Source organism: Artibeus jamaicensis, unplaced genomic scaffold (assembly GCF_021234435.1).
Source record: "Artibeus jamaicensis isolate MK-2021 breed Jamaican fruit bat unplaced genomic scaffold, CSHL_Jam_final contig_466, whole genome shotgun sequence".
Lineage (NCBI taxonomy): Eukaryota > Metazoa > Chordata > Mammalia > Chiroptera > Phyllostomidae > Artibeus > Artibeus jamaicensis.
In genome coordinates, this window is record NW_026521844.1 from 11,864,005 (window position 1) to 11,888,233 (window position 24,229).

General features: G+C 43.4%; 1 protein-coding gene across 1 annotated transcript in view; it reads left to right on the plus strand.

Moving 5' to 3' along the window:
* CLRN1 (clarin 1) overlaps nt 1–19,739 on the plus strand; it is a 41,695-nt gene extending 21,956 nt beyond the window's left edge. The window contains exons 2-3 of the mRNA XM_037136145.2: nt 7,383–7,562; nt 19,370–19,739. Coding sequence (XP_036992040.1) covers nt 7,383–7,562; nt 19,370–19,635 — 446 coding nt within the window. The 3' untranslated portion in view covers nt 19,636–19,739. The remainder of the gene's footprint in view (nt 1–7,382; nt 7,563–19,369) is intronic.
* The last annotated feature ends 4,490 nt before the right edge of the window (nt 19,740–24,229 follow it).

Consider the following 24,229-nt stretch of genomic DNA (forward strand, 5'->3'; position numbering starts at 1 on the left):
CTGGGACACCTCACTTTACAGGGAGGAAAACAGACCCCCTCACCTGCTGAAGGCCCCGCAGTGCCTGGAACCTGGGTGTTCTGTCTCTCAGTCCCAGGCTCATGTCTTTTCCTAAGATCCCCTGTCCTCCTTGCTAAATGGACACCTTTGCTGAGGCTGGCTCTCAAATCTGCAAGACCTTACTCACGCCAGACTTTGTTCCTCCTACACTCTTTTGTTTGCAGTCAGGCTTATTGAGGTATGATTTATACACAGTAAAATTTACCCTTTCCAAGTGTACAGACCTATGAATTTTGACTAATGCATACAGACATATAAACACCACCACAATCAAGATACAGAACCCTTCTGTCACCCCCTAAACTTCCCTTGTCCCTCTCTGTGGTCAGTCCTCCACCATCACCACACCTGGGCAACCACTGGTCTGTTTTTGTCCTTATCCAGTTGGTTTTTCCAGAAGGTCATATATAGAGAATCATACAATATGCAGCCCTTTGAGTTTATTTCACTTAGCATAACGCATTTCTGAGCCATCCATGTTATTATGTGTACCAGCAGCCGGTTTCTTTTTACTACTGAGCAGTATTTTATTATACAGATGGGCCACAGCTTATCTGGCTTTTCACCAGTTGATGACTCTTTAGGTTGTTTCCAGTTTTTGCTGAGTGTGAATAAAGCCACTTTAAACATCTGCATACAGAGCTTTGTGTAGATGTGTGTTTTTGATTCATTTAGGTAAATACAGAAATGGTATTGTGGGATCTTATGTTTGGTCTACATTCAGCTTTCTAAGTACTGAAACAATTGGGTATCTATATGAAAAAAAAATTAAGCTTAGTCACATACAAAAAAATTACTCAAATGGACCATAGGCTTAAATATAAACTTAAAACTAAAAAACTTCTAGAAAAAAACATAGGAGAAAATATTTGTGGCTTTACACTAAGCAAAGACTTTTTACATTTGACATCAAAACATAATACATAAAAAAACTGATAAATTGGAATTCATAAAAATAAGAACTGTTCTTCAAAAGACACTGATAAGAGAATAAAGAACAAGCCACAGACTTGAAAAAATATTTGTGAGTTACTTATCTGATAAAGGGCTCAGTGTGCATAAAGAATTCTCAAAACTCAGTAATAATAGTAATACGGTCCAATAAAAAATGCACAAAAGATACAAACAGACACTTCAGCAGAAAAGATATATGGGAAGCAAAGAAACTCACAGAAAAGATGCTCAACAATATCAGCCTTTTGGCAAATGCAAATAAAAATTACCATGTGATAAATTACCCATGTATTAAATGGCTACAATTTTAAAAAATCTATCAAGTGCCTGCAAAGATGAGGAGCAGCTGGGCCTCCTGTCCATTGCTGGTGGACAGGTGGAGGGGTACAGCCACTTTGGAACCCCCTGGCAGTTTCTTATAAAGCCACACACACAGGGGCTGAAGAAGAGGGACGGGCTGACTGCAAACGGGAAACAAGCAGCCCTGGGAAAAGCAGAATTGTTCTAGGTCTTCTTCGTGGTGGTGGTTACACAACAGTATGAGTTTGTCAAAATTCACAGAACTGTACACCAGAAAGGGGGAATTTTTTAGTGTGTTAATTTTCCTTTAATCTTAAAAATGGGAAAAAGAAAAAGCAAAGGCATCCAACATACTGTGTGACTTCAACCCCCCTGTGCCTTGGTTTTAAAAAATCTATACATTGAAGATAAAATAGTACCTTCCTTATTCTTATCTTGTTGTGAGAATTTAATGTGTCAATTTATGTAATATTTATAAAGTACCTGGAACATAGAAAATGCTAGATAATTATTGACTGTTATTTTTATTCTTCTTATTACTCCTGTACTTTGAAGAAGGTTGGTGATGAAATAATGGAGAGAAAAGAAGGGTAATTAGGGGTTTGGAGTGGTTTAAGTATGAGGAGACCAAGACACATTGACTCATAGACAAAGTGGAAGAAGCCAGTGATAAGAGAATGAAAGAGAGTGATTCTGAACACACAGTCCAGTCCTGTGCTACTAATGTGACATCAGCTGCCCGTCTTAAGAAATGACTTCTTTTCACTTGTCAACATCTAATCAAGTAATTTCTGCAGAATTTCTGGAGGCCAGAAGTGACTTGCTGCATTAATGAAAGTTCTTCTACAGATTAAAAATGGGGAAAACTTTGTTAGTGTTGTAATCCTAAACCTAAAAGAATGAAAAGGCCAATTTATCAGATATATCTCCCCAGGCAAGGGAAACAAAAGCAAAAACAAACACATGAGACTACATCAAACAAAAAAAGTTTTGCACAGCAAATGAAATCATCAACAAAGTAAAAAGACAACCCACAGAATGAGAGAACACATTTGCCAATACATCTGAGAAGGGGTTAATATCCAAAGTTTATAAAGAACTTACAAGACTCAACACCAAAGAAATAAACCAATTAAAAAATGGGAAAAGGACTTAAACAGACACTTTTCCAAAGAGGACATACAGAGGGCCCATAGACATATGAAAAGAGACTCAACATCACTAATCATCAGAGAAATGAAAATTAAAACCACAATGAGATATCCCCTCACACCTGTCAGAATGGCCATCATCAATAAGTCAACAAGCAAAAAGTGCTGGTGAGAATGTGGAGAGAAGGGGAACTCTTTTCCACTATTGGTGGGAATGCAGACTGGTGCAGCCACTGTGGAAAGCAGTATAGAGATACATCAAAAAATTAAAAATGAATCTGCCTTTTAACCCAGTGATTCCACTTCTGAGAATATATCCAAAGGAACCCAAAACACTAATTCAAAAGAACATAAGCACCCCTATGTGTTATTTACAATCACCAAGATTTGGAAGCAGCCTAAATGTCCATCAGTAGATGAGTGGATAAAACAACTATGGGACATTTATACCATGGAATACTACTAGTCCATAAGAAAGAAGAACATTTTACTCTTTGTGACAGCATGGAGAACATTATGGTAAGTGAAATAAGACAGTGAGAGAAAGACAAATAACCATATGACTTCACTCATACGTGGAATCTAATGAACAAACAACTAACAAGGAAAATGGGGACAGGCTCATAGATGGAGAGCAGGTGACAGGTAGTAGTGAGGGAGGTGAGGGTGTGGAGGGATTGAGCAAAAAGGAAAAAGGACTCATGGACATGGCAACAGTGTGGTGATTGCTGGCGGCAGGGGATATAAGTGGGCTGAATAGTAATGGCAAAAAAACAATAAAGATTAAATTAAAAAAAAATTAAAAGGCCAAACAAATCTACCTCCTAGATATCCGATATCCCATGAGATTAAAGTGACACTTCTCAATATTTATTCAAATGGTTTGTTCCCAACTTCAACCAAGGAAACGTCATATTAATGTTAGTTGGAAAAAATGAAGGGCTGTTATCAGTGTTCTAGGTGGTCATTACAGACACAGAAAATTTTCATTAAAAAAAGAAGAGAAGAAAAGAAAACAAACCTGATAAAACATAAGTATAACATGCAGGGATGATTTTAACCCTCTGGGTGACTTTCTCACCACCATGGGAATTTTAAGAGACTTCATAAGAATTAAAATGCTGCACATGATTTATTTTAGCTTCTGGCCTTTCTTTCCAGAAGGCAAATCAGTGTGACTTCTTTCTGCATTTATTTCAATGTGGTAACAACCCTCAACTTTCAGACAGGTTTCACCTAGCTACCCTATTGGAAATGTAGAGGTTGCCACCTCTTTTTTATAAGCAGGGAGATAAAAGGAAGCAGTTTTTTGATAACTGCTAGTAAAAACCAAGTTGCCAGTTGATTGAGTACAAGAATAGCAGGTTCGATGGATTGAGCTATCTCAGCAGTTGAAGTACCAGAGGGCAGGCTATTGTAGAGCAAGACTGGCCAGCCCCCACCGCACGCCCAGCACGCACGCCCAGCACCCGGCAGCGTGGACCACTGCGATCACTGACTCACGGACGGCAGGAGCTCAGTACCTGTGAGTTCCGGCGCGCACTGCCCCTCCGGCCTCCCTCCAGACGGAACTGAGGACTCTGCTTACTCTCTCTCCCAATCTCTCCCTCTTTTCTCTCCATTCATCCATACCATTTTGAATTGATAGGACTTTGAAAAACACAACCACAATACATTAACATAACACAATCAATAATACTTATGTAATATCATCTAATATTCAGTCCATGTTCAATTTTCCCTAGTTATCTCAAAAATGTTTCATACCTGGTTTGATCAAGTCACAAATAATATCTATACACTTCATTTGATTAACACATTTAAGATTCTCTTTCTCCAGAATCACAGGACTATTTTGTCTTCATTGATTCTTTGAATTAATTTTTAAAAGTATTATATATTCATTAAGTACATAACGCTTGCAGGGCAGTAAAAAGAATTTTTTTTCCAAATAGTGCTAAAAGGTACATAATGAACTATTGCTCAGTTTCACCCCCCAGAAGCGAGATTACCAGCTTCACACATAACTTTCTAGAACTAGTCTCTGTCCACACAAGCATGTCTGTCCCCGAGGCCGATGTAGCCTGGTGATTAAGAGTGAGGTCGTGAATTAAAATCTCTACTCTGCCACTTACTAAGTATATTGTTCTTTAAAGAAGCTGTTTTACTAAGTATAAGTCTTGGGCATGTTATATTACCTCTGACCCACAGTTTTTTCCTCTGTGAAGTGGAAAGGTAGCAACTAATAATTGTACCTATCTATCTTATAGGGTTGCTGAGAGAATTAAATTTGATAAGTAAAGCACTTAAATAATTACTTGTTATTACATACATTTCCCTTTGGCTTGTCCCTAAATGATAGAATGATGCACATTTCTATTTATTTGTTTGTTTGTTTTTTATCTGACATCACATTTAGATGAGAATTCCGTACTCTTTCTTATAAGATTCATTTCATTATAATTATTGACTTACATTCCATTGTATGGATGCCATACTGATAGACATTATTTCTAATCTTTTGTTTCTACCAAAAAAAAAGCACTACAATGAATATGTGTACAATATTTTATTAGATTAATGTGCAAAATATCCATAAAATCAACTCCTGGAAATAAAATTGTTCAGCTTAAAAATATGTGCATTTCAATATTTTATACGTATTGCCCAAGAAAAATGCACAAGGGCCCCCATTTCTCAGTACCCCAGTTAACCAGAACATTTTCAAAAGTTTTGATCTTTGCAAATATGATTTGTGAAAAATGGTATCTCATGGATGTATAATGTACACTTATTTCTCTTACTGTGAAAAGATAAAAGAAAAATAGTGGGACTAAATCTCAGCAGTCAAATGACCTGCCCAGGACATCAGAGCAGGAGCCCTGAGTGAACCCCACCTGGGTACAAATGCCTTTGTCCACGCTCATGAAGTGGGCACCCCTGTCTGACAGCACTAAGCATACTTTATGCATGCATCACCTTTTATTCAGTTGCTCAGGTCAAAATTCTAGTTTTCCTTGATTCTGCTCTTTTAGCAAGTCCTGTCTTCTATCTCCAAAATATACCCCAAATCTGACGGCCTCTCACCACCTTGACTCCTGCTGCCTCAGGCCAGGCCCTGTCTCTGGCTGGTGTGTCTGGCTGTCCCTGAGGTCTCCCCCTTCCCCTTAGGCTCACTTCTCAGTAGCCAGAGTGGTATTTTCACATTATCAAGGAGATGGTGACACTCTCCAACTGAAAACCTTCCAGTGGCTCCCAAATAAATTTAGAATCAAAAGCAGACTCACTTCCATGGCCAATAGACCAGCATCTGGTGAGGACGGCCACCTGAGCTCAGCATAGCAGTCTCACTCCCACCTCCCCTCATTCACTGGGCTCACTGCTAAGTGCTGCCCCAGCTTTGCTCCTTGGCCCTGGAATGTTCCTCCCCAGATCTTTCCACAGCCACTTCCTTTCAGTATTCAGGTATCAGCTCAAGGGTTACTTTCCTGACCACACCCATCACTCCCAATCCCATCACCCTGCTTTATTTCTCCCCAGCATCATCGCCATCAGAAAGTTCTCATTGTTATCACTCACATAATATTCACCCAAAGCTCAGGGGCTTAACACAAAGGTTTATTAGTTCAGCTGGACAGTTCTCTAGTGTGGTTGCAGTTAAATGGCTGCTGAGGTTGGCATCCTCTGGAGACTTTGCTGGGCTGGATATCCAGCACTCTTTCCTCCCATGCCTGGTGCCCCTCCAGGTGGTCCCTCTCTCCTGCACAGTAGCCTGGCCTTCCTGAGTGGCAACTCAAGCTTCTAAGAGTAAAGATGTGGGAGCCGCTGGTCCTCTCGTAGGCTAGGCCTGTAACTGGCACAGGGTACTCTGCTGCCATATTCAGGTGGTCAGACAGTCATAGACTAGCCCAGGTTCAAAGAACTGAGCAACAAATTCTACCTCCTAAAGGTGAAATTACCTGTGTGTAAAAGAAAGGAATTTATGGTGGCCATCTTTGGCAGTAAGTTTTCACATTTGTTTGTTTACTTGTTAATTGTCTCTCTACTCTCACTACGTTATAAGCTCCACAGACAACAGGGAGTTCATCTATCTTGTTTGATGATTCTCTTTCCAGCATCTAGAAGGATACCTGGCACATAGTATGTGCTCAGTAAATAAATTAAACACTTGGTAAATGTTTCAGAAACTAAAATGGACTGAAATAAACTTCCCCAGACTGGTTTGGTTCGGTTTGCTCATGTTAAGCATGTCTAAAGCTCACCAGATAAGAGAACCCTACATTTATAAATCATTTTATTTCCTCTGCAAACAAGAAAAACTTACCCCGAACACAAAATCTAGGAATAGACTTGGCATGTTTTCCAAATGGAAAATATTTCTCGTGTCACCAGAAATTATTTTCCCACAGCTTGTGCTACATCAAAATATTGAAGTTGACTGCAAATATCCTATTTTTTAAAGTTGGTATGGGCTAGAAACAATTTTTGTAGCAAAGAAAATATAAAATCCTCCTGCTCTTTAAACACTCCCAAAGATCCTCAAACTGAAAATGTCATTATAGGTAAGATAGAATAAAAAAAAAAAGACTGAGAAATGTGATTAAAATTTTGGTCATCAAATTAATGTACAGTTTTTGTTTATAAAGCCAGCACTTATTTATTTAAGTAATTACATATCACCAAAGCAGGAAAAAAATTTCCTCAAATTTCTCCTTTGCAACATTTTACTGGTGAGTTCTGTAAAATAATTCCATGTTTAAATCTTGTTATAAATCCCTTGTAAATGGTAAGCAAGGAGGTACTCATCCGAAGGATTTTAGTGATTTTTAAAGTTAAAAATATAGGGATTTAATTTTTAAAATTCCTCTTGCAGACAGCAACGAATTAAATGTCTTCTAACCTTCGTTTCATCTTCAGTTTTCCCGGATCTGCTCAAAGCGATCCCTGTGAGCATCCACGTCAACGTCATCCTCTTCTCTCTGATCCTGGTCGTCCTGACGATGGTGGGCGCGGCCTTCTTCATGTACAATGCTTTCGGCAAGCCTTTCGAGACTCTGCATGGTCCACTAGGGTTGTACCTTCTGAGCTTCATTTCAGGTAACAAGGAAATTCTTCTCCTGAAGGCGCATGTGTTTTTCAACGTCAAATACAGGGGTACTCAAATAACATAGAGTTACGGTATACATACCAGTAGTATTATATATGATAGCAAAAACTAGAAAAAATATAGTTATCCAACAGTAGAGATTTCAATAAATCCGTTATAGTCGTCTGTATGAGTAAACGTGATGGCGACATTAAATTATATGTTTGACTAAGAGGTGATCAAAAGGATAAACGCTTGTATCAAAAGTTAAGTGAAAAAAGCAATATAAAAAATTTTATAAACATGGAACTAATTTAATTTGTATATGTAGAGAGAATATATCTAAATTATATTGTACATATGCTCTCTCTATATAGCTTCCATATATATTACATAAATACATATATACACAAAGATATATACAGACAATTCTGTTGGCAGTAGTTACCTCTGATTATCGGTGATTTTCATTCTTCCATACTTTTTAATATTTACAAATGTTCAATAATGTGCATTTATTTATACATAATCAGAAAAATAAATCAAAATCACCAACAAAAGCAAAGGATCAGTGTTCCGCCCACGTGTGAGTTGCCATATTCAGGCCTGCAGACACTTGGTGCAGCCCAGTGGTGGGTACAGCTGGACAAGGATACATTCTGAACCCAGAAACTAATTCATCGATAAATATGTACTACTCGTAAACCTGGACGATGAATAGAATATGAAAGCCAGTCAAGGCCACAGGGTGCTTAGGATATATTTACAAGAAGGAAAAACATTACAAAATAATCTATGTCTCTGATTTCATCCCACTCCAAAGTTGCAAAAAGACAATACTTTGTCACAGTCCCAGGAAGCAAGTAGCTTTATTAATAATTTCTTGGAGAGGTGTGAGAGAGATACCGCACGCCAGCAAAGAGTGTACTGAAAATCCCCGTTCCCCCGTTTCATTCTCCTCTAAAGTTGTCCTTCGACTGTCACCAGCCCCCAGGCCCCTTCTCTCTCTTCCTCACTCCCTCCCCTCTGCACGATTCAAGTCCCGCCACAGACTGCACAGCTCCCTCTCCATGGAACAAAGCCTGGTCATTAGCAGGCATTTGAGCCTCTGGCCCCCACTGCTTGCACTCACTTCTTCTGGTCTTATCTCATCATCGTCTTAATAATCAAATGATACACCCTATCAAAGTAGTTCTCTCTCTGGTGGGGGATCTACTACTATTTTTTCCAGATCTTTCACAAGCAAATAATACCATTTTCAAACTGTGCAGAAGTGATTAACCCTATGAGGGCAGAGTCTAAGTCCTTCTTATCTTTGTGTCTTCAGCAAAAGCACCCAGCATGAGACTCTGCATACAGTAAGCCATCAGTATGTATTGTGGACTTGAAAAAGCAAACCCGAAAGATGTTGACTTGGCCACTTAGTACAGGTTACAGAAGTCAGAAATCAAATGATTTGAAATCAGCAGAGCAGGCCCATAGAGGTGGTAGGACATGGGCCAGAGAGGGAGGGGCTGGAAGATCTTAAAGGGAAGATCCTCAAGGGAAGCCAAGGTCTTTGTGATCAGGGCAGGGGAACAGAGTGCAGGTACAGGGTATAAATGGACAGGCCTGGATAGTGATTCAATCTCATGGTCCAGGTCAGAAGAAGGTGTTGCCACTACTTCCCTCCACCCAACACACCAAACCGAGCTGGGTGGTGTGCCGTTTTAGTGAAGGCCATTGAATCAACCAAGTCAGGGCATATAGGGCTAGAGTGGTTCTTAAAGTGGGGTCCCCATACCAGCAGATCTGCACCCCTGTGAACTTCACAGAAAAGCAAATTCTCATGCCCAATCCCAGACCTAGTGAACCAGAAACTCTGAGGCCAGGGCCTGGCAGTCTGTGCTTTAAGAAGCTCTCCAGGTGATTCTGATGCGAGCTCAAATCTGAGAACCAGCGTAAGTGGGAATCGATTAGTGTTAGAGAACAAAAAAATGAAAAGGAGACCCTGAGGTAACTCAGAAACCATAGTTCAGAAAGCAGCTACCATCCCTATGGCCCAGAGAACCAAGGAGAGAGTCTGGAGTTAGCAGAACCCAGAAGCTCAAGGAAAGACCCAGGGCTCTGGGTCTCAGATCGCTGAAGGGAACGCACTGTCACAGGACTCCACGAGGTGGCTGTGCGAGTGTGGGGAGGTCTGGGGAACTCCCACCTGAGTGCCAGGAGCGGTGCTAGTGCTGCAGCGAAGAGGAAGGAGCAGACCCTCCTCTCCTGCCCCCACCCTTGCTCTCCATTAGCAGAACCTCATGGGGAGCAGCTGATGAGGCAGAACTGGAGTCTGGGGAGTCTTGACCCAGCATCGCAAAGCAGAGAAGAGAAGAGCTGGTCTGAAGCCAAGATACAACAGCTTATTAAATGGCAGAGCCATCTCATGCTAGCTTCTGAATAAAATTCAGAGCAACAGCCCATTTGGAAGACAAATTATTTGACAGTCTAACGGACAACGAAACTAACAGTATGTGAAAAGCAAGATGACTCAGAGAATGCAGAATTTAATCCAAGTCCCAGATCTTATCTTGGCCTTTGGCCAAATCTAATGCAAAGAAAATGTGAGCACAGAATATATGTAGGAACACACAGACCCTGTGCTTACGCTGTATCTTATCTTTGGACTCGTTGCAGAAGCAGGTGTTCAATAGAGTTTCGTGGATGAGGGAAGGAAGAGAGCAAGAGAAATGAAAAGAAGGAGCCAGTTCCAATCTGTGTCTTGCAGAGGATAGAGGCCTAGTGTTTCTAGATCATCTGGTTTTTTTGAAGCCTCAAATCCTTATTTTTAAATACCAAAATTTTCAGTAACTTTTTTTTGAAAAAAATTATTTTAATTGTTGTTCAACTATAGTTTTCTGTCTTTTACTCCCATTCCAGTCCACCCCCACAGGGCTCCCCACTTCCCTCCCACTTCCACCTCAATGACTTTAAAAAATATATTCGAGGGTCACATGGACTTACAATTTGTGACATTTGGGGATGAACAGTCACTTGAATCATGGACTCCCTCACTGCCCCTCAACCTATAGAAAGTACCCAGAAGGATGTGGAGGTTTGGGAAGGTCTATCTAAAGCTGTAATATTCATGGAGACCCCAGCTCTAAATCCTGATGTGGAAATCTGGAGGATTTTATAGCCCTTATCTCAAACCCTCCAAATGTGAGCCAATAAATTTCACACTCAGAGGCCAGAGCCTCTGTTAGGAGGTCCTTTAGTTCCAGTGGGAGCCATTTCATTAGACACCCCCAGGGGGCAGCTCTTTTCCTCCTTCTGCCCAGGCGGCCTCCCTCACAGTCACTAGAGAAAAATATCTTCTTCCTCTGTCTCCTTTCCCTTCTCCTACTTCTCCTGTGGTGATAGCCTTTCCCTGTGCTGATATCATTGCAAAGCCATTTCTCCAGCTGTCTCATCCTGAGGCATGAAGGCAGGGAGAAGGGAAAGGGAGAGAGGTCCTGCTGTCTAGCCAGGACCTTCCACACTGCCCAGAGTGACAATGCTATGTGCACCTCTGCACATTTCCTCATGTGGTGCATGCAAGACCCTGGACATAGAAAAGAGAGGGAGCAGCACTTTATATCAGGCCACCAATGGTTTCAGTCCCCACAGCTTGCTCACACTATCGCCCGCCTGGACCAGGAGTACCTTCCACTCCTCACGGCCTCCAGGTTGGCTCATTGCATTCCCCAGCTTTCTTCATGTAACATTTCTGACCTCTCTCACTGTTCCACGGAACCCATGCAAGTCAGTTCTGCTCTCTTATCCCATCAATTATAAACTGAGTCTGAGAAATCATTCCCCTACTTAGGATTTTAGTAACATCTTAGTGGTCCCCCACAGTTCATTTTGGACAATGATTCTGTTCCTGGACTGTACATTAGAGTCACCCGAAGAACTTTCAAAAATACTGATGCCAAGTCCCATGCCACACTACTTTAATTAGAGTCTTTGGAGGTGAAAGCTGGCCATTGTTATTTTTTAAGCTCTCTTAGTAATTCCAATGTGTGATGAGTGTTGGGAACCCCTGGTACAGGCGCATACATTTCATTTATTCCGCAAACTCCGAGGGAGTGCTAAGAGTCATTGTAATAGGTACTGTGATACCACAGTGAACCAAGCACACAGTCTTGCCTTTGTTGAGCCTACAATGCTGTGGGACAGTCAAACAAAAGTGTATGCAAATAATTAAAGATCACAATAATTACAATCAGTGTGACAAACAGGCTGCTATGAAGGGTACTCTAAATAGCTGAGTTCTAAAGGTACAGAGGAGCTGAGGACTATCAGAGAACTTCCCAGGGGGAGGAGAAGACATGGGGGACTCTGGGGAAAGAGGTTGCCTTGCTTAGGAGCTGAAAGTAGGCCTGTGTGGCCAGAGAGTAGGCAGAGATGGGAAACTGGAAAAGAAATTAGATTGGAGAGATCAGTTGATACCAGTTAAGGTTGGATCTCTAAAACCATGGTAAGTCTTTTAGTATTGCTTCTAACTGCAATGAGAAGCTTGTGAAAGACTTTAAGAAGATGTCACATAACTGATTTACCTTCTAAGAAACATCTGGGGAAAGACTAGGCTGTTGCATTGAAGATGGAGAGGAATAAATAGATCCTAAAAACATTTTGAAAGTAGATCCAAGGCATCTTGCAGGTAGCTTCAGCAATTAGTAGACAGTGGTGACATTAACCAGGATAAAAAAAAGATGGGACAGGAACAGGCTGAGAGTTCAGGGCACTAAAGAAGTGGGGAGAGGAGCTCAGCGCTAGGAACCAGGTGTTGTATTGGGAGCACGCCAAGTTTGAGATGCTGTGAGGTGCGCAAGCAGACATGTCAAGTAGACAGCCAAATATATGAGTCTGGAGCTCAGAGAAGAGGTCCAGATTAAAAATGTAATTTTGGGAATTGTCAGGATATAGATATTACTTAAAGCAGTGACAATGGATGAGATCATCTAGGGAGAGAATGTAGTCAGAAGAAACTTGGCCTAGCACCAATCCCGGAAGAACACTATCAGTTACTTTCAGGTTGAGGAGGAGAAGGAGCCAGCAGAGGACACTGAAGAGGAGAGTCCAGAGGTGGAGGGAAAAAACCAGGAGACCACAGTGTCCCAGAGGCAGCAGGAGGGGATGTTTCAAAAGTATTTGTCAAAAGCGAGCTTTGTGAAAGCGTCAAAGGGAGAGTAAATGGGAGGGGAGGGAAAGTGGCAGGAGAAAGCAGAATGGGGGAGTGAAAAATACTTCCCTTCAGGTTTAGAATACAGTAGAGGAAAGGGAGAGATCTATATAAACTAAGGAGGTGAAGAAAGAGAGGAAGCCAAAAAGAGAGGACTGAGTACAGAAGCAATTGGACCCAGAGTTTCACACTGCAGCACTGATATATGAAGATATATATGCCTTTGTATGTTCCATTCTAGAAGTTTCCACTTGGTGGTTGAATCCCATATCTTCATGTAAAAGGGAGCAGTCTAGGTAGAAGACTCGCAATGAATCAATGGTAGAATATCCTAGGTAGTTCAGCGAATACTTTCTGAGGCTTATATGAAATGTATTGGTTATTAGCCTTTTGGAAATGATGAAAAACTCCAAAATGTGGGCTTATTGCCAACTGCATTTATTATGTCTTCTTGTACATAGAGCACCACATTATAAGTTATACCAACCAAGGTAAACAAATAAAATGAGTGTCTTTCTCTAAAAGGGGGATGTACTAGATGGGTCTAATTAATTATGGAAATTACAGCTGTGGCAGGGAACATAAGCACAGTCATATATGAAAGATGAAGACTGGAAAATAAGGAGCAGGACAAAAATAAAAGAATGCTGACAACATATATCAGTTTTAGTATCACTAATGTCCTGTCCTCTGTAATGTGTCCAAGACACATTATTCTGCAACTATCTGCATCTTGTTTTACTTCAATCCTTGTGGAAGGGCTGTTTTTCAGAGTCTGAGAAAGACACACAGGGTGTCCTAGCATCAAAGCCATGGAGCCTGAGGAAGGATAAGGATTGAGGTAGGAAAAGTCAGCAATAAAAACATTCCACCAGTTTATTAGCGTAGACTTTAGAAAGGAGGCCACAGAAAGAAAAAAGAAGTTAGCCCACCGGGTGGCAATGGGCAAGGAATTGTTTGATATGCGGGCAGAGCTGAAGGGTCAGAAGTGTGGTGAGAGGTTTGCACTCCAGGTCACTCCTGTGGAAGGTGCAGTATAAGACCTGTTGAGCTCACTCTGCAAAGGGCCCAGCCATGACCTTGTGCAAGGAGACGTTCAATCTTGTTCCATCACGACTGTGGAGAGACTCCTTCCCTGCTCAGAATGTGTGTGTATGTCTTCTCTTCTTCATTTAGAGTCAAAGCCCACGTCCTTGCTATATGACCTCCAAAGCACCCCTTGATGTACCTACCCCAGAAACACACACACACACAGAGCTCACCTCCTATACCTCTCTGCCGGGCTGTCTTCCTCTCTCCAATGTCACCACCTGGTTCCTTTGCACTCACTGTTCTCTCAGCCTAAAATGCTCTTCTGCTCAAATTTGTGTATTCTCACTCCCTGGCTTCCTTCAAGGGGCTCTAAAATGTCATCTTCTCTCTGGGGCCTCCCCAAGCTGTCCCCCTTCCCTGCTTCATTTTATTCTCCTTAGTGCACATCATACTCCAATAAACTAAAGAAGACACTTTACCTATCTTGTTATTGCCTCTCTCTCTACTGCCTCCAGCATCAAGAAGCCATGAAGACAGGGATTTCCCACTGCTTTGCTCAGAGCGCTGTGTAAGCTCTCGGTAAATGTTTAGGAGCAGTCCTGCGCATTCCCTGGTAACAATCACATTCTCCCTTTCTGGAAAACAACTCAAATTAGAAAAAGACTGTGTTTTTAGACCATTTTTTCTTTGCACCATCCTTCACACTAATGTGATATTTGTGAAGCTTGAGTTAGATGTGACCTTGAACTTCAACTTTCTACTACAAAAGAGGAAGAGAAAAGGCTGGACCCAACTGGTGTTACATCCATACCTACTCTTTGGACACATGTGACCAACTTGCTATCCGTTATGACCTCCAGATAGATCTCCTCTTAGGTATCGGTTTGTTTTACTTGACCTCTGCCCCTTTTCTAGTTGGGAGCCACTGGCCTCTAAAAGCAGTGGACACTAGAACAACTTCCATTCGGTGAACAAATCATTGCTAGTGATCTGACCTTCAATACCTGCTTTCTCGTGAGGCTATCTAATTTCACAGAAAATTAGTACTTACACCTGCAAAGGTGTGGCTTTCCTGCCCCCACTTATTATCTCTCAAGACTCCTTAAAGAAGGAGATTAGCAATTTTTTATTTGGGAGAGGAAAGAAAATACTTAGAACATTTCTCATCTGTTAGAGGGTTTAAAGATGATGTGTTAGCTTTTGGGAAGTGTTGGCTATTACTTTAAATGGAATTTAAATTCTAATTTATTATTTTCTAAAATACAATCTCAGTGATGATGGGAGAATGTTCCATAGACTTTTACTTTTGAGGACACTTTTCTACCCAAATTCATGAGACCCTGGACTACCCCAGATCCTGGCAGGATATTCCCATCCATAAAGGCACAATCATTCTCAGGGGCCAGCTGGCAATAAAGAAGCAGCTTTCTTTTCGGCCGGGACCTTCGTTCCCTATATCGTAAGGACTGTGGGAGAGAGGTGCCCAGTTCTCAGACAGCTGCCGGAGAGAGAGCCGTGTCTAGCACATTACAAACGTGTGGTAATTGACTGATAATTTATGGTGTGACAGCCTTCTAACTCAGCAGTCCTATTCAGTCAGAAATTAACTCAGTAATCAAAGTCATTAAAAAGGAAACAAGGCACTATAGTACCAGCCAGATGGTGGGGAAATCTAATGCATGAAGGAAAAATGGCTGGTCTTTGAGTAAAACACTGGGCAGCAAAAGCTGGGTCCTCTGCCTGGTTCTATTCCAAATTCTAGCTTTAGCAAGGTTTCAGGCTGTCCTGAGTCTAGTGCACCCTAACCTCTCTGTGAGCAGGGGCGGTGCTGGTCAGATGGACTGATATGTAGGGTATCTGGCCACTGGCCCTGGCTGAGTTCGAGCTTTTAGTACACATGGAAAACTGAGAAAAGGAAGAGGGAAGCGTGTAGACCTGCTCTTAACATTTGTAAGGCCTTGGGCAAAAGTATGAATGAAAGCTCACATACCCTGTGTTTAAACATTTAAAAGTTAAAAGCTAATAAACTATTCACTGAGACATGTTCTAGCCTCTTGCCTTCACAAATATCTCTCCATGAGATCTGGACGGCCAAGTTCAAATTTAGATTCCTGAGCCCTGGGAATTCTCCACTTGAACATGGTGATGGGAGTAGGACTGGCCTCTCTCTGCCCTCTTTCCTTCCCACATCTGGTTCCATTGACATCATAAAGGGCCTCCAGCATATATAGCATCTGAACACCCCCCTATGTATCTGTGCTCTGACCAACGTCCCCAGACAGCTGTGCCTTGGATACTTTCAGGCGTCAGGACTATGTACCAGGCATACAGTCTGCCCTTAGGAGGACTGACCCGGGGAAGATGCCCGTGTAGCCCTGGAAAGCACTTTTCTCCACCATTTTCAAAAGAAAGGATACAGAGAAAACAGCATTGCAGCCTTTTTGTTGTATCTATGGGGAAGGAATTCCCTGGTCCCAGCAGTTTATCTAGAATGTGAGTCAGGGGCTCTAGATGGGCCTGTCCCATAAACTTCAAGGATTCCTTATTCCATGCAAGGGTGCTCTCCAGAAGAGAGAGAGAGTGTGAGAGCAGGACCCTTTGAGTGGGGGACCCTAAGCAGGAACCCCCCTGTTGGAATTTAAGAGCTACACTAGAAATGTGCTAAGCCCTGTTCTCACCATCATTCACATCTCTTACAAAACCCTCACCATGTTCCTAGCAGGCCACCAAAGGAAGCACTGCACAGGTACCTTTTGGTTCATAAGTCATAGATAGTTATCCCTGGCCTCACGTCTCCTTTAGAGCCAACAGCAGAGAACAGCAAAAAATATTCTGAACTCAGAGTTGTGTCCCTTCACATCTCTGAGCAGTGCTGGCAGAGACGCAGGCTGGGCTTCTACAACCTGACCCAGAAATGACAAACTTGACCACGTCGGCCAAGCCCAGAATCCAGAGCAGAATTCTGGACCATTCTCTCAACTACTGGACCATGGGTTCTGATTTGAGAGCTTGTGATCTTAAAGTATTAGCTACTGTGAAAGGCTGTGAATTTAAGACGCCCCAAGCACTTTTACTTTAGGAATTTGAAATGCAGTCTCACTAGGACGCTGTCTCCTTAACAAAGTAGTACCTTTAAAATATTTAACAACTTGAAAAGGAAACCAAGCTCAAATTTTCCTTTCAAGCACTAAGGAAATAGTGTTTCTCTTCTGTCTGGAATTTACCGTCTCAGACAAAGAAGGCTCTTCTGGTAAAAGCAATGGTCTTTTCTCCACCATTTTCAAATGAAAAGATGCGGAGAAAACAGCATTGCAGCCTTTTTGTTGGATCTAACAATAAAGGAATAATACAGTTTTGCCAGAGGAAAGCTTTGGTGTTAAGCTCAGAATACAAAAATAGGCTGACAAATCTTACAAAGGAATATTCTCAACTTCCACTCTGAGGCTCGTGAGAAGTGAAATTTCAAGAAAATTATATCATTTGGGGAGGAGGGGGATATTACGAGGATGATCAAGTCGATGAGGCCAATCTTAGATGAAATTCTAATAAAGAAATGTGATTTCCCCTTTCCTGCTAACCCCCTCCCCCACCCCCATGAGCCAGGCTGTACCTCCACCCCAACCCAAACCTGGCTTCCAGAAAGGGAATGGTGGGGGGACATTGCTTGCTTTGCAGCTCCCACATCTGGAATGCCCTCCCTGCACACTGTCCGGCTTCCCTTTGCTTGGCAAACTTTTCCTATGGCTGTGCCTGAGGAACCTTCCGTGATGTTGGCCACCCCCTCAGTGACAGCCCTGGCCTGTAGCTCCCCTACTCTTACAGTCACTGCTGTCCCTTTAATCATTGTTTTATCTATGTTCCCCACCTGATTTTACACTCTGTTAAAGCAGAAACCATATGCATTTCCTTTAATGTTTAATTCTCCATCACTATTCCCATGCTTGGCATGTAATAAATCTAGCTAAATAAATGAATGAGCGAATAAATCAATAGGAACTTAAGACGCTGTGTTGCTGCTCTTAGGGTATTTGAATGAACTATAATCAAAGAACCAAAAGCATTTACCCTCCCATGGAGTCATAAATGTAATGGGAGAGTATTTGGAGGCACAAGGCCCTGACACATTTTTTTGCGTTGCCTACCTGATGTAGTCAGGGCTTTTTTGGTGTGTGGTGGGGTAAGGAATTACAGTAAAAACTTTTGAAAGTAATACATAAAAACCAAAGGAATAGCTACCAACTGGTAAGCATTTATGCATGTCAATTCTAATGCCAAATGCTAATCATGTATTGTCTCTGTTATATGCATTTTATAGATAAGGAAATCGAGATTTGGTCATTTCAACTGCTTAACTTCACGGGTTGTGAACACAAATCGGTTTGATCTAAGTCAGAAAACCATCAGCAAGTTTCCTATTTACGAGCACCCCTTTGTGATGGCCTGGGACACACATTCCTCTGTGCTGCTGACCCTGCCCCCCCAGCCATCTGCTTCTGCCACTGTGCCACCCACCCACCTGGGGGTCCCCCGTTCTCCATTCTCAGGGGGAGAGGTCCTATCAGGTTGTTCAGGCACCAGTGGGTACAGATGCCACACCCTGCCAAGGTGGGCAGATCTCACCCAGGTGGCAGTTGCACCAGTTAGGATAGACTAGGCAACCAGTTAGTGATAGGTGAGAGAAAAATGAAAACAGTGGATTAAACAAAATAAATGTTTATTTTTCTCTCACATAAAAACCTAGTCCAGGCAGAAGTCCAGGGTTAATCTAGTGGCTCCAGGCCCCTGGGATCCAGATTCCTCCTTTCCGGTCTGGCCCAGTACATGGCTTCCAGTTCTGAGACCACCTGGTCCAAAGTGGGTGCTGGAGCTCCAGCCAACACTTCCCTAATCAGACACAGGAAGGAGGAAGGCCCCAATACACGCAACCTTAAGGACACTTTCCTGCCCTTACATCCCAGCCACTCCCAGACAAACAACGTAGTCTTTATTCAAGGCTCCATGCCCAAGTAAAAATCCTGAGCTCCGTTACAAACAAGAAAAACAGATAACTCTCTGCCTCAACATCTTATCCGTGGCTCTTTTGGCTCAGGGGCTGCTCTGGGCAGCTGCAGCCAGGTGGGAGCTGCAGGAGTCATGTGACCCTCTGAAGGGAGCCCTAGCACCTTCCATGGGCGGCTGTGTGGCTGGCACTCATCCTTCATGACCTGTGAAGTATTCTGAGAAATTTGTTCAGAGAAATGCTGCTCTCCTGAAGCCACAGCACAGCAGTGGCTGCTTTGTAGCCTGAAAGTTTGTGCTTTTAAGATGCCCAGCGACTCCGCCCCCTCACCACGTACAGTCTTGGCCTTTGTAAGATCAGGGACCCCCAGGGGTCATCCCACTCAGAGCCATCATCCAAGCACCACCCCCCATTGGGTAGGGAATCAGGCTCGTGACTGCTAATTTGAAATGATATACTTGTGCAGAAAAATGTGAATGAGGGTAACGGTAAAAGGCTCTCTCTTGTTTGCTCTCTTTTGTTTCCACCCCCTCCCCTGCTTTTACCATCAGGAAGTACGTGTCCCAACATGTTGTTTGTTCCTTCTCTTGCAGGCTCCTGTGGTTGCCTTGTCATGATTTTGTTTGCCTCTGAAGTGAAGATTCACCACCTCTCAGAAAAAATTGCAAATTATAAAGAAGGGACTTATGCCTACAAAACACAAACTGAAAAATACACCACCTCATTCTGGGTCGTTTTCATCTGCTTTTTCGTTCATTTTTTGAATGGGCTCCTCATACGACTTGCTGGATTTCAGTTCCCTTTTGTAAAATCGAAAGACACGGAGACAACGAATGTAGCTGCGGATCTGATGTACTGATAGGCAAACGTTTCTGTCGTTTTCCAAGGCAGTGAGTGGACTCGCTTTGGTCACTTGGGTCTGGTTCATTCTGTCCGTCCTTTTAAATGCCCCAATTAAAGCACCCAAACTCTCGGTGATAATGTTTACAAACTATGTACTAAGGACACAGGCCGGAAAGCAAAGGGAGCAGAGGGAAGGCTTTGGAAGGCTGTGTTGCCTGGTGGGAAGTGGCTCCACCCGGGTGGTCCAGGCAGTCGGCCGGAATGGACAAGTTGTTGCCCTGAACACACATCAACGTGCACGATGCCTGTCCGTCCTGGAGGAATCAGAAGGCATGGGGAATATACTTTAATACGAACAAACACCATTTCTGATCTACCCACATTTGTTGCTACAGATACCAGAAAAGAGCACTAGAATAACTTTGTAAAATGATGATGCAGTAAATGAGCTTTTTAAAAAAAGTTTATTTAAAGCACAGTCTTACTATCTATCTAATAGTTATAGATAGTAAGACTGGTTATAATTTACAAAGCTCTCAGAGTTAAAAAGAAGAAAAACCAAGCTAAGGGTATCTTAGCTTCTGTGCCTACGACCTGACTGCATTCACACAGTGCATACGAGGGGGAGAACTGCGAGGCCCACTGAGGAATCGTGAAACATGAGTTTTCTTAGTGAACTTGATACAAAATGACCCATAGGGGCTGCTGCTTCCTACTTCAGTGTCTTGAGCACTAATTCCCAATGATGAAAACTATGTTACATTCTGGGATCATGATGGTAGCACTTTGTCCTCTTGGTTTCTGGTCTGTCAGTTGCAAAGCATGACCCAGGTCAATCTCCTCCCCCCCGCCCCAATTAGCCATGAAATTGATCCGTGGCTGACCAACTGAGCTCAAACCAACCCTTCCTCTCTCCTCAACCTCCTGGCCTCAAAAAAGCACAAAGAAGAAGCAGAGAATGACAGAGAACACATCACCAGGCCCCTCGCCATTGTTGCTCAATACTTAGTGCTCATTCCAGGGTTTTGAAAGTGCTTGTAGGAAAAAAAACAAAAACAAAAAAAGCCTTCTTCCCTTTTGGAAAACTTGACAAGAAATGAAGACTACTCGCATACCTGGGAAATGACTTACACTGGTGGTGATCAGCCCACGGGCTGACTTGACACCACACCCTCCATTTCCAGATGCTAGTCCCTCTTCCTTCATCCAGGAAACGCACCTGGAGAATTTCTGGATGACCACGAGCCAGTCTAGTGATTAGGGGACATTTGGTTCAGTGATGAGCTAGAGACTATAAGAAAGAAGAAGTCTTCAGCTGAAATGGTTAAACACATAGAACTGGTAGAATTGGTAAGCTAGGAGTGGGCAGGAAAGAAGGATACCACCCTGTGGGTAATTGGCCTGAGATCCCTGGGGCCAAATTCCCCACAATTGCATTTGACACCTCTCCCTCTCTCTCTTTCTCTGGCTCAGAGGTTTAAAAAACTTCTAACACCAAGGTTTCTTCTTTAGAAAACAAGTCTCTGTTTGTTTTCTATAAAAAGAGAAAACTTGGAGCCGCAGCTGAAAATCCAACGACAACCTCCTTGCAAGCAAACTAGCAATGTTCCTTGGGGGGAAGTAGAGGCTGGGCTGCCAGTTTCTACAAACTGTGCTGCAGACAAAAAGAAAACGAGATACAATCTGGCCCTCAGAGGAGTGCACATAGTTGTCTTCTTGTCTTTTCTCAGATGAAATGTGTGGTCATTGGTGGCCTAAGGGTAGCCCTTAGAAGGGGGGTGTGGCCGGGATCAAAGACTGGGGAAGTACATTCATTGTGCTGTGTGGGACCTCCCACCCAGGTGGCGGCCAGCCTTCCCACATTCTCACAGGAACACAGGGCCCCCTGCAGGCTCCGGGGCCACAAACACAAGGCCACATTTGGGAGCTTGGTTCAGGTGGTTGGCAGACACCCTCAACACCAAGAATATCAGCGCTTACTATGCAGTGGGAGAGAATGGCAAGAAGCTATGAAAGCCAGCTGAAGTCCTCTTGTGTAGGTAGACCCTGCAAGGTCACTGGAATGGGAGGAATCTCCTGAACTGTGCAGACAGGACAGGCTACAATGAGAAAGAGGGGCGCACTTTACAGATGACAAAGTTCTTTCCCTCTGGTGGTCCCATCTACTTCTCCAAAACAGCCTCTCTCAAGTCAGTTTATAAGCTTTCAATATGGGACGTGGATGAGTTTGGCTGGGCTCACACATATCGCAACCCTGGGGCACATCCTTTTTCCTCCCTCTGCACAGTTTCAGGGGGAGAGGGAGTGGGTGGAGGGAGGAGGGGTTCGCACTGGCCACATTAGCGTGCACCAGCTCCCAGCTTGCTGACAGAAGGGACATTGGCCCCAACCATTTATCCATCAATACCTGAACAACAACCAAGGGTGACTGGAGGGGATGTGGACAGCGGAAGAATGGCCCCCTCTCTCAACTGTCCTCAAACTCGCCCCTTCCAGTAAGATCCAGTGTAGGTGAAAATAGCGTGGTTGTTATAAAAACGCTGCTCTAAGACCAGTCCCAGGCCACCTGCCCTAGTGTCCGAACTGCGTGCTGGCCCTGATCGCCTCTACTCAGATACTCGGAGTCTGTGCTATTGGGGCACTCAGCGTTGGGTCCCCATGGCAGGTGTTCATGACTCAGGGCAGATAAGCCCCTTCCTCCAAGTGATAAGGGGCAGAGCCCTGCTGACGGGCAGAAAGAAAGACTGGGCAGGTCTGGGGTCCCGGATTCTGGGATGAAATTCCCCTTCGGGGGAAAAGCCTTCTTGTTCATCAAAATGCTAATATAAACTCGATAAACTTAGATTTATAGAATTTGTGATCCCGCCACCCCCACCCACTTACGTAACCGGACATACCTGCGGTGTCACAGCACAGAGGTCACCAGGCTATTTCTGAAGCCCAGAGGGGCCCGAAGCTGACTGGGTGACTCAAGTCAGAAATCTCCAGAGAATGTCCCTTGTGGGGCCTAAAGGACAGTCTCCAACAGTATCAGACCCGAGGGTGGGGTGGTGGGGAAGAACAGGTATGGTGCTGTGTGAGCCACCCGATTATTAAAGGCAAGTGTCTTAAAGGATTGTGTTGCGTTGCTAGAACCCTGGTCTGAAGGATTTTGACCTCCGAGAGTGGACAGAATGAGCAGCAAGGCAATGTTTCCTCACTAGGCCAAAGTCCACTGCTGCTGATGTGGGTCATGACTCTAATTCTGGAGGGAAGAGAGACGCAGGCACTCCTAAAAGCCGCTGTTCTCTGCCTCCCCCGCCCAGTAAGGGGCACATGGAGTGGGGGGCCTGGGCACCTCAAGCAATTCAAACCCATGCCCTCCCAGAAACGTGCGATCTCAGTGCACATGAGCTGCTCACCTGTCCTGAAGTTTCCTCGTCTCCTATTTGCCACGTCCTTAACCTGGGCAAAAAGTGGATGTGTCTGACTCAACAGTATGCATTCTGGATGCCCCATGAATTTGTACTTCAATTGCTACCCTTCCATTTAACCAAGTACAATAAAGAGTGTGTCCTGGTACAGGTAAGGACAGCGTCTGCTGGACATCCCAGGCCGGAGACCCCAGTCGACACTGGTGTGTTCCCTTTTCATTGGCTGCCATTTCAATGCTCTCTTCACACTCCTTCGTTGCCACCCTTTCCACACTGACTCTCTGTGGTAGACAGTACTGCGTGTTCCCTACCGCATTCTCCTTAGGTACACAGCTAAACTACATTTCTCAGCCTCCTTTGCAGATGGGTCTGTGTGGGTGAGTCCAGACTGGTAGGATGTAGGCCGAAGTGACTCACGCTACTTCCAAGCCCGGCCCTAAAGAATACTCCATGCCGCCCTTCAGTTTTATCTCCCCCTGGTATTGCAGCCTGGGAGGTTGTGGGATCCTGAGGGCAAGGCTACAAAACAGAGACAGGCTTTGTGACCTGCACTGGAGTGTGACAAGAGTGATAAAGCAACTTTCTGTAAAGCCACTAAGTGTGGATAGTAAAGCCACTATCCACACTTTCTGTAAAGCCACTAAGTGTGCCTGCCATAGCTGGTCCTCTTCTCCGGGATAGCTCTCCTGTTTCATGCCAGTGGAACACTGCTCTAGGTCTCTCGGGAGTAGCCCAAGGCCAGTGCACCCTCTGCCACCACTGTCCTTGAAGCTGTGGCCCTCTGGTCACATAGCCCATCACCTGCTGAAATGAGGACCAGAGAGAGAAATTTCTGCAAAATCTCTAAAGAGTAAATAAACACCTTTGCTTATGCTGGCATCCTTCACAGTTCTTTCCAAGTGGCAATGAATAAGCCCTTCTTCATTCATTCGAAAAGATTTTATGTTGCATATGATCTGCAACGGATCTAGCTGTGTGTAAGGCACAAAAGATTTGGGGGAGGAAATGTAAAAAAAGAGTAAGAGATTTTTTTCTACTTGATCTTTGGTTAGCAGTAAAGAAGACTTTCTTTCAAGACATTTCCTTCTTTGTTTTTTTTCTTCTTAAAGTTCACTTTATTATTAAAAGCAGAGTTTTCAAAGTTTCCCGGTAAAAAAGAACAAACTAATCAGATGAGATTCCTTTACTATATAAATT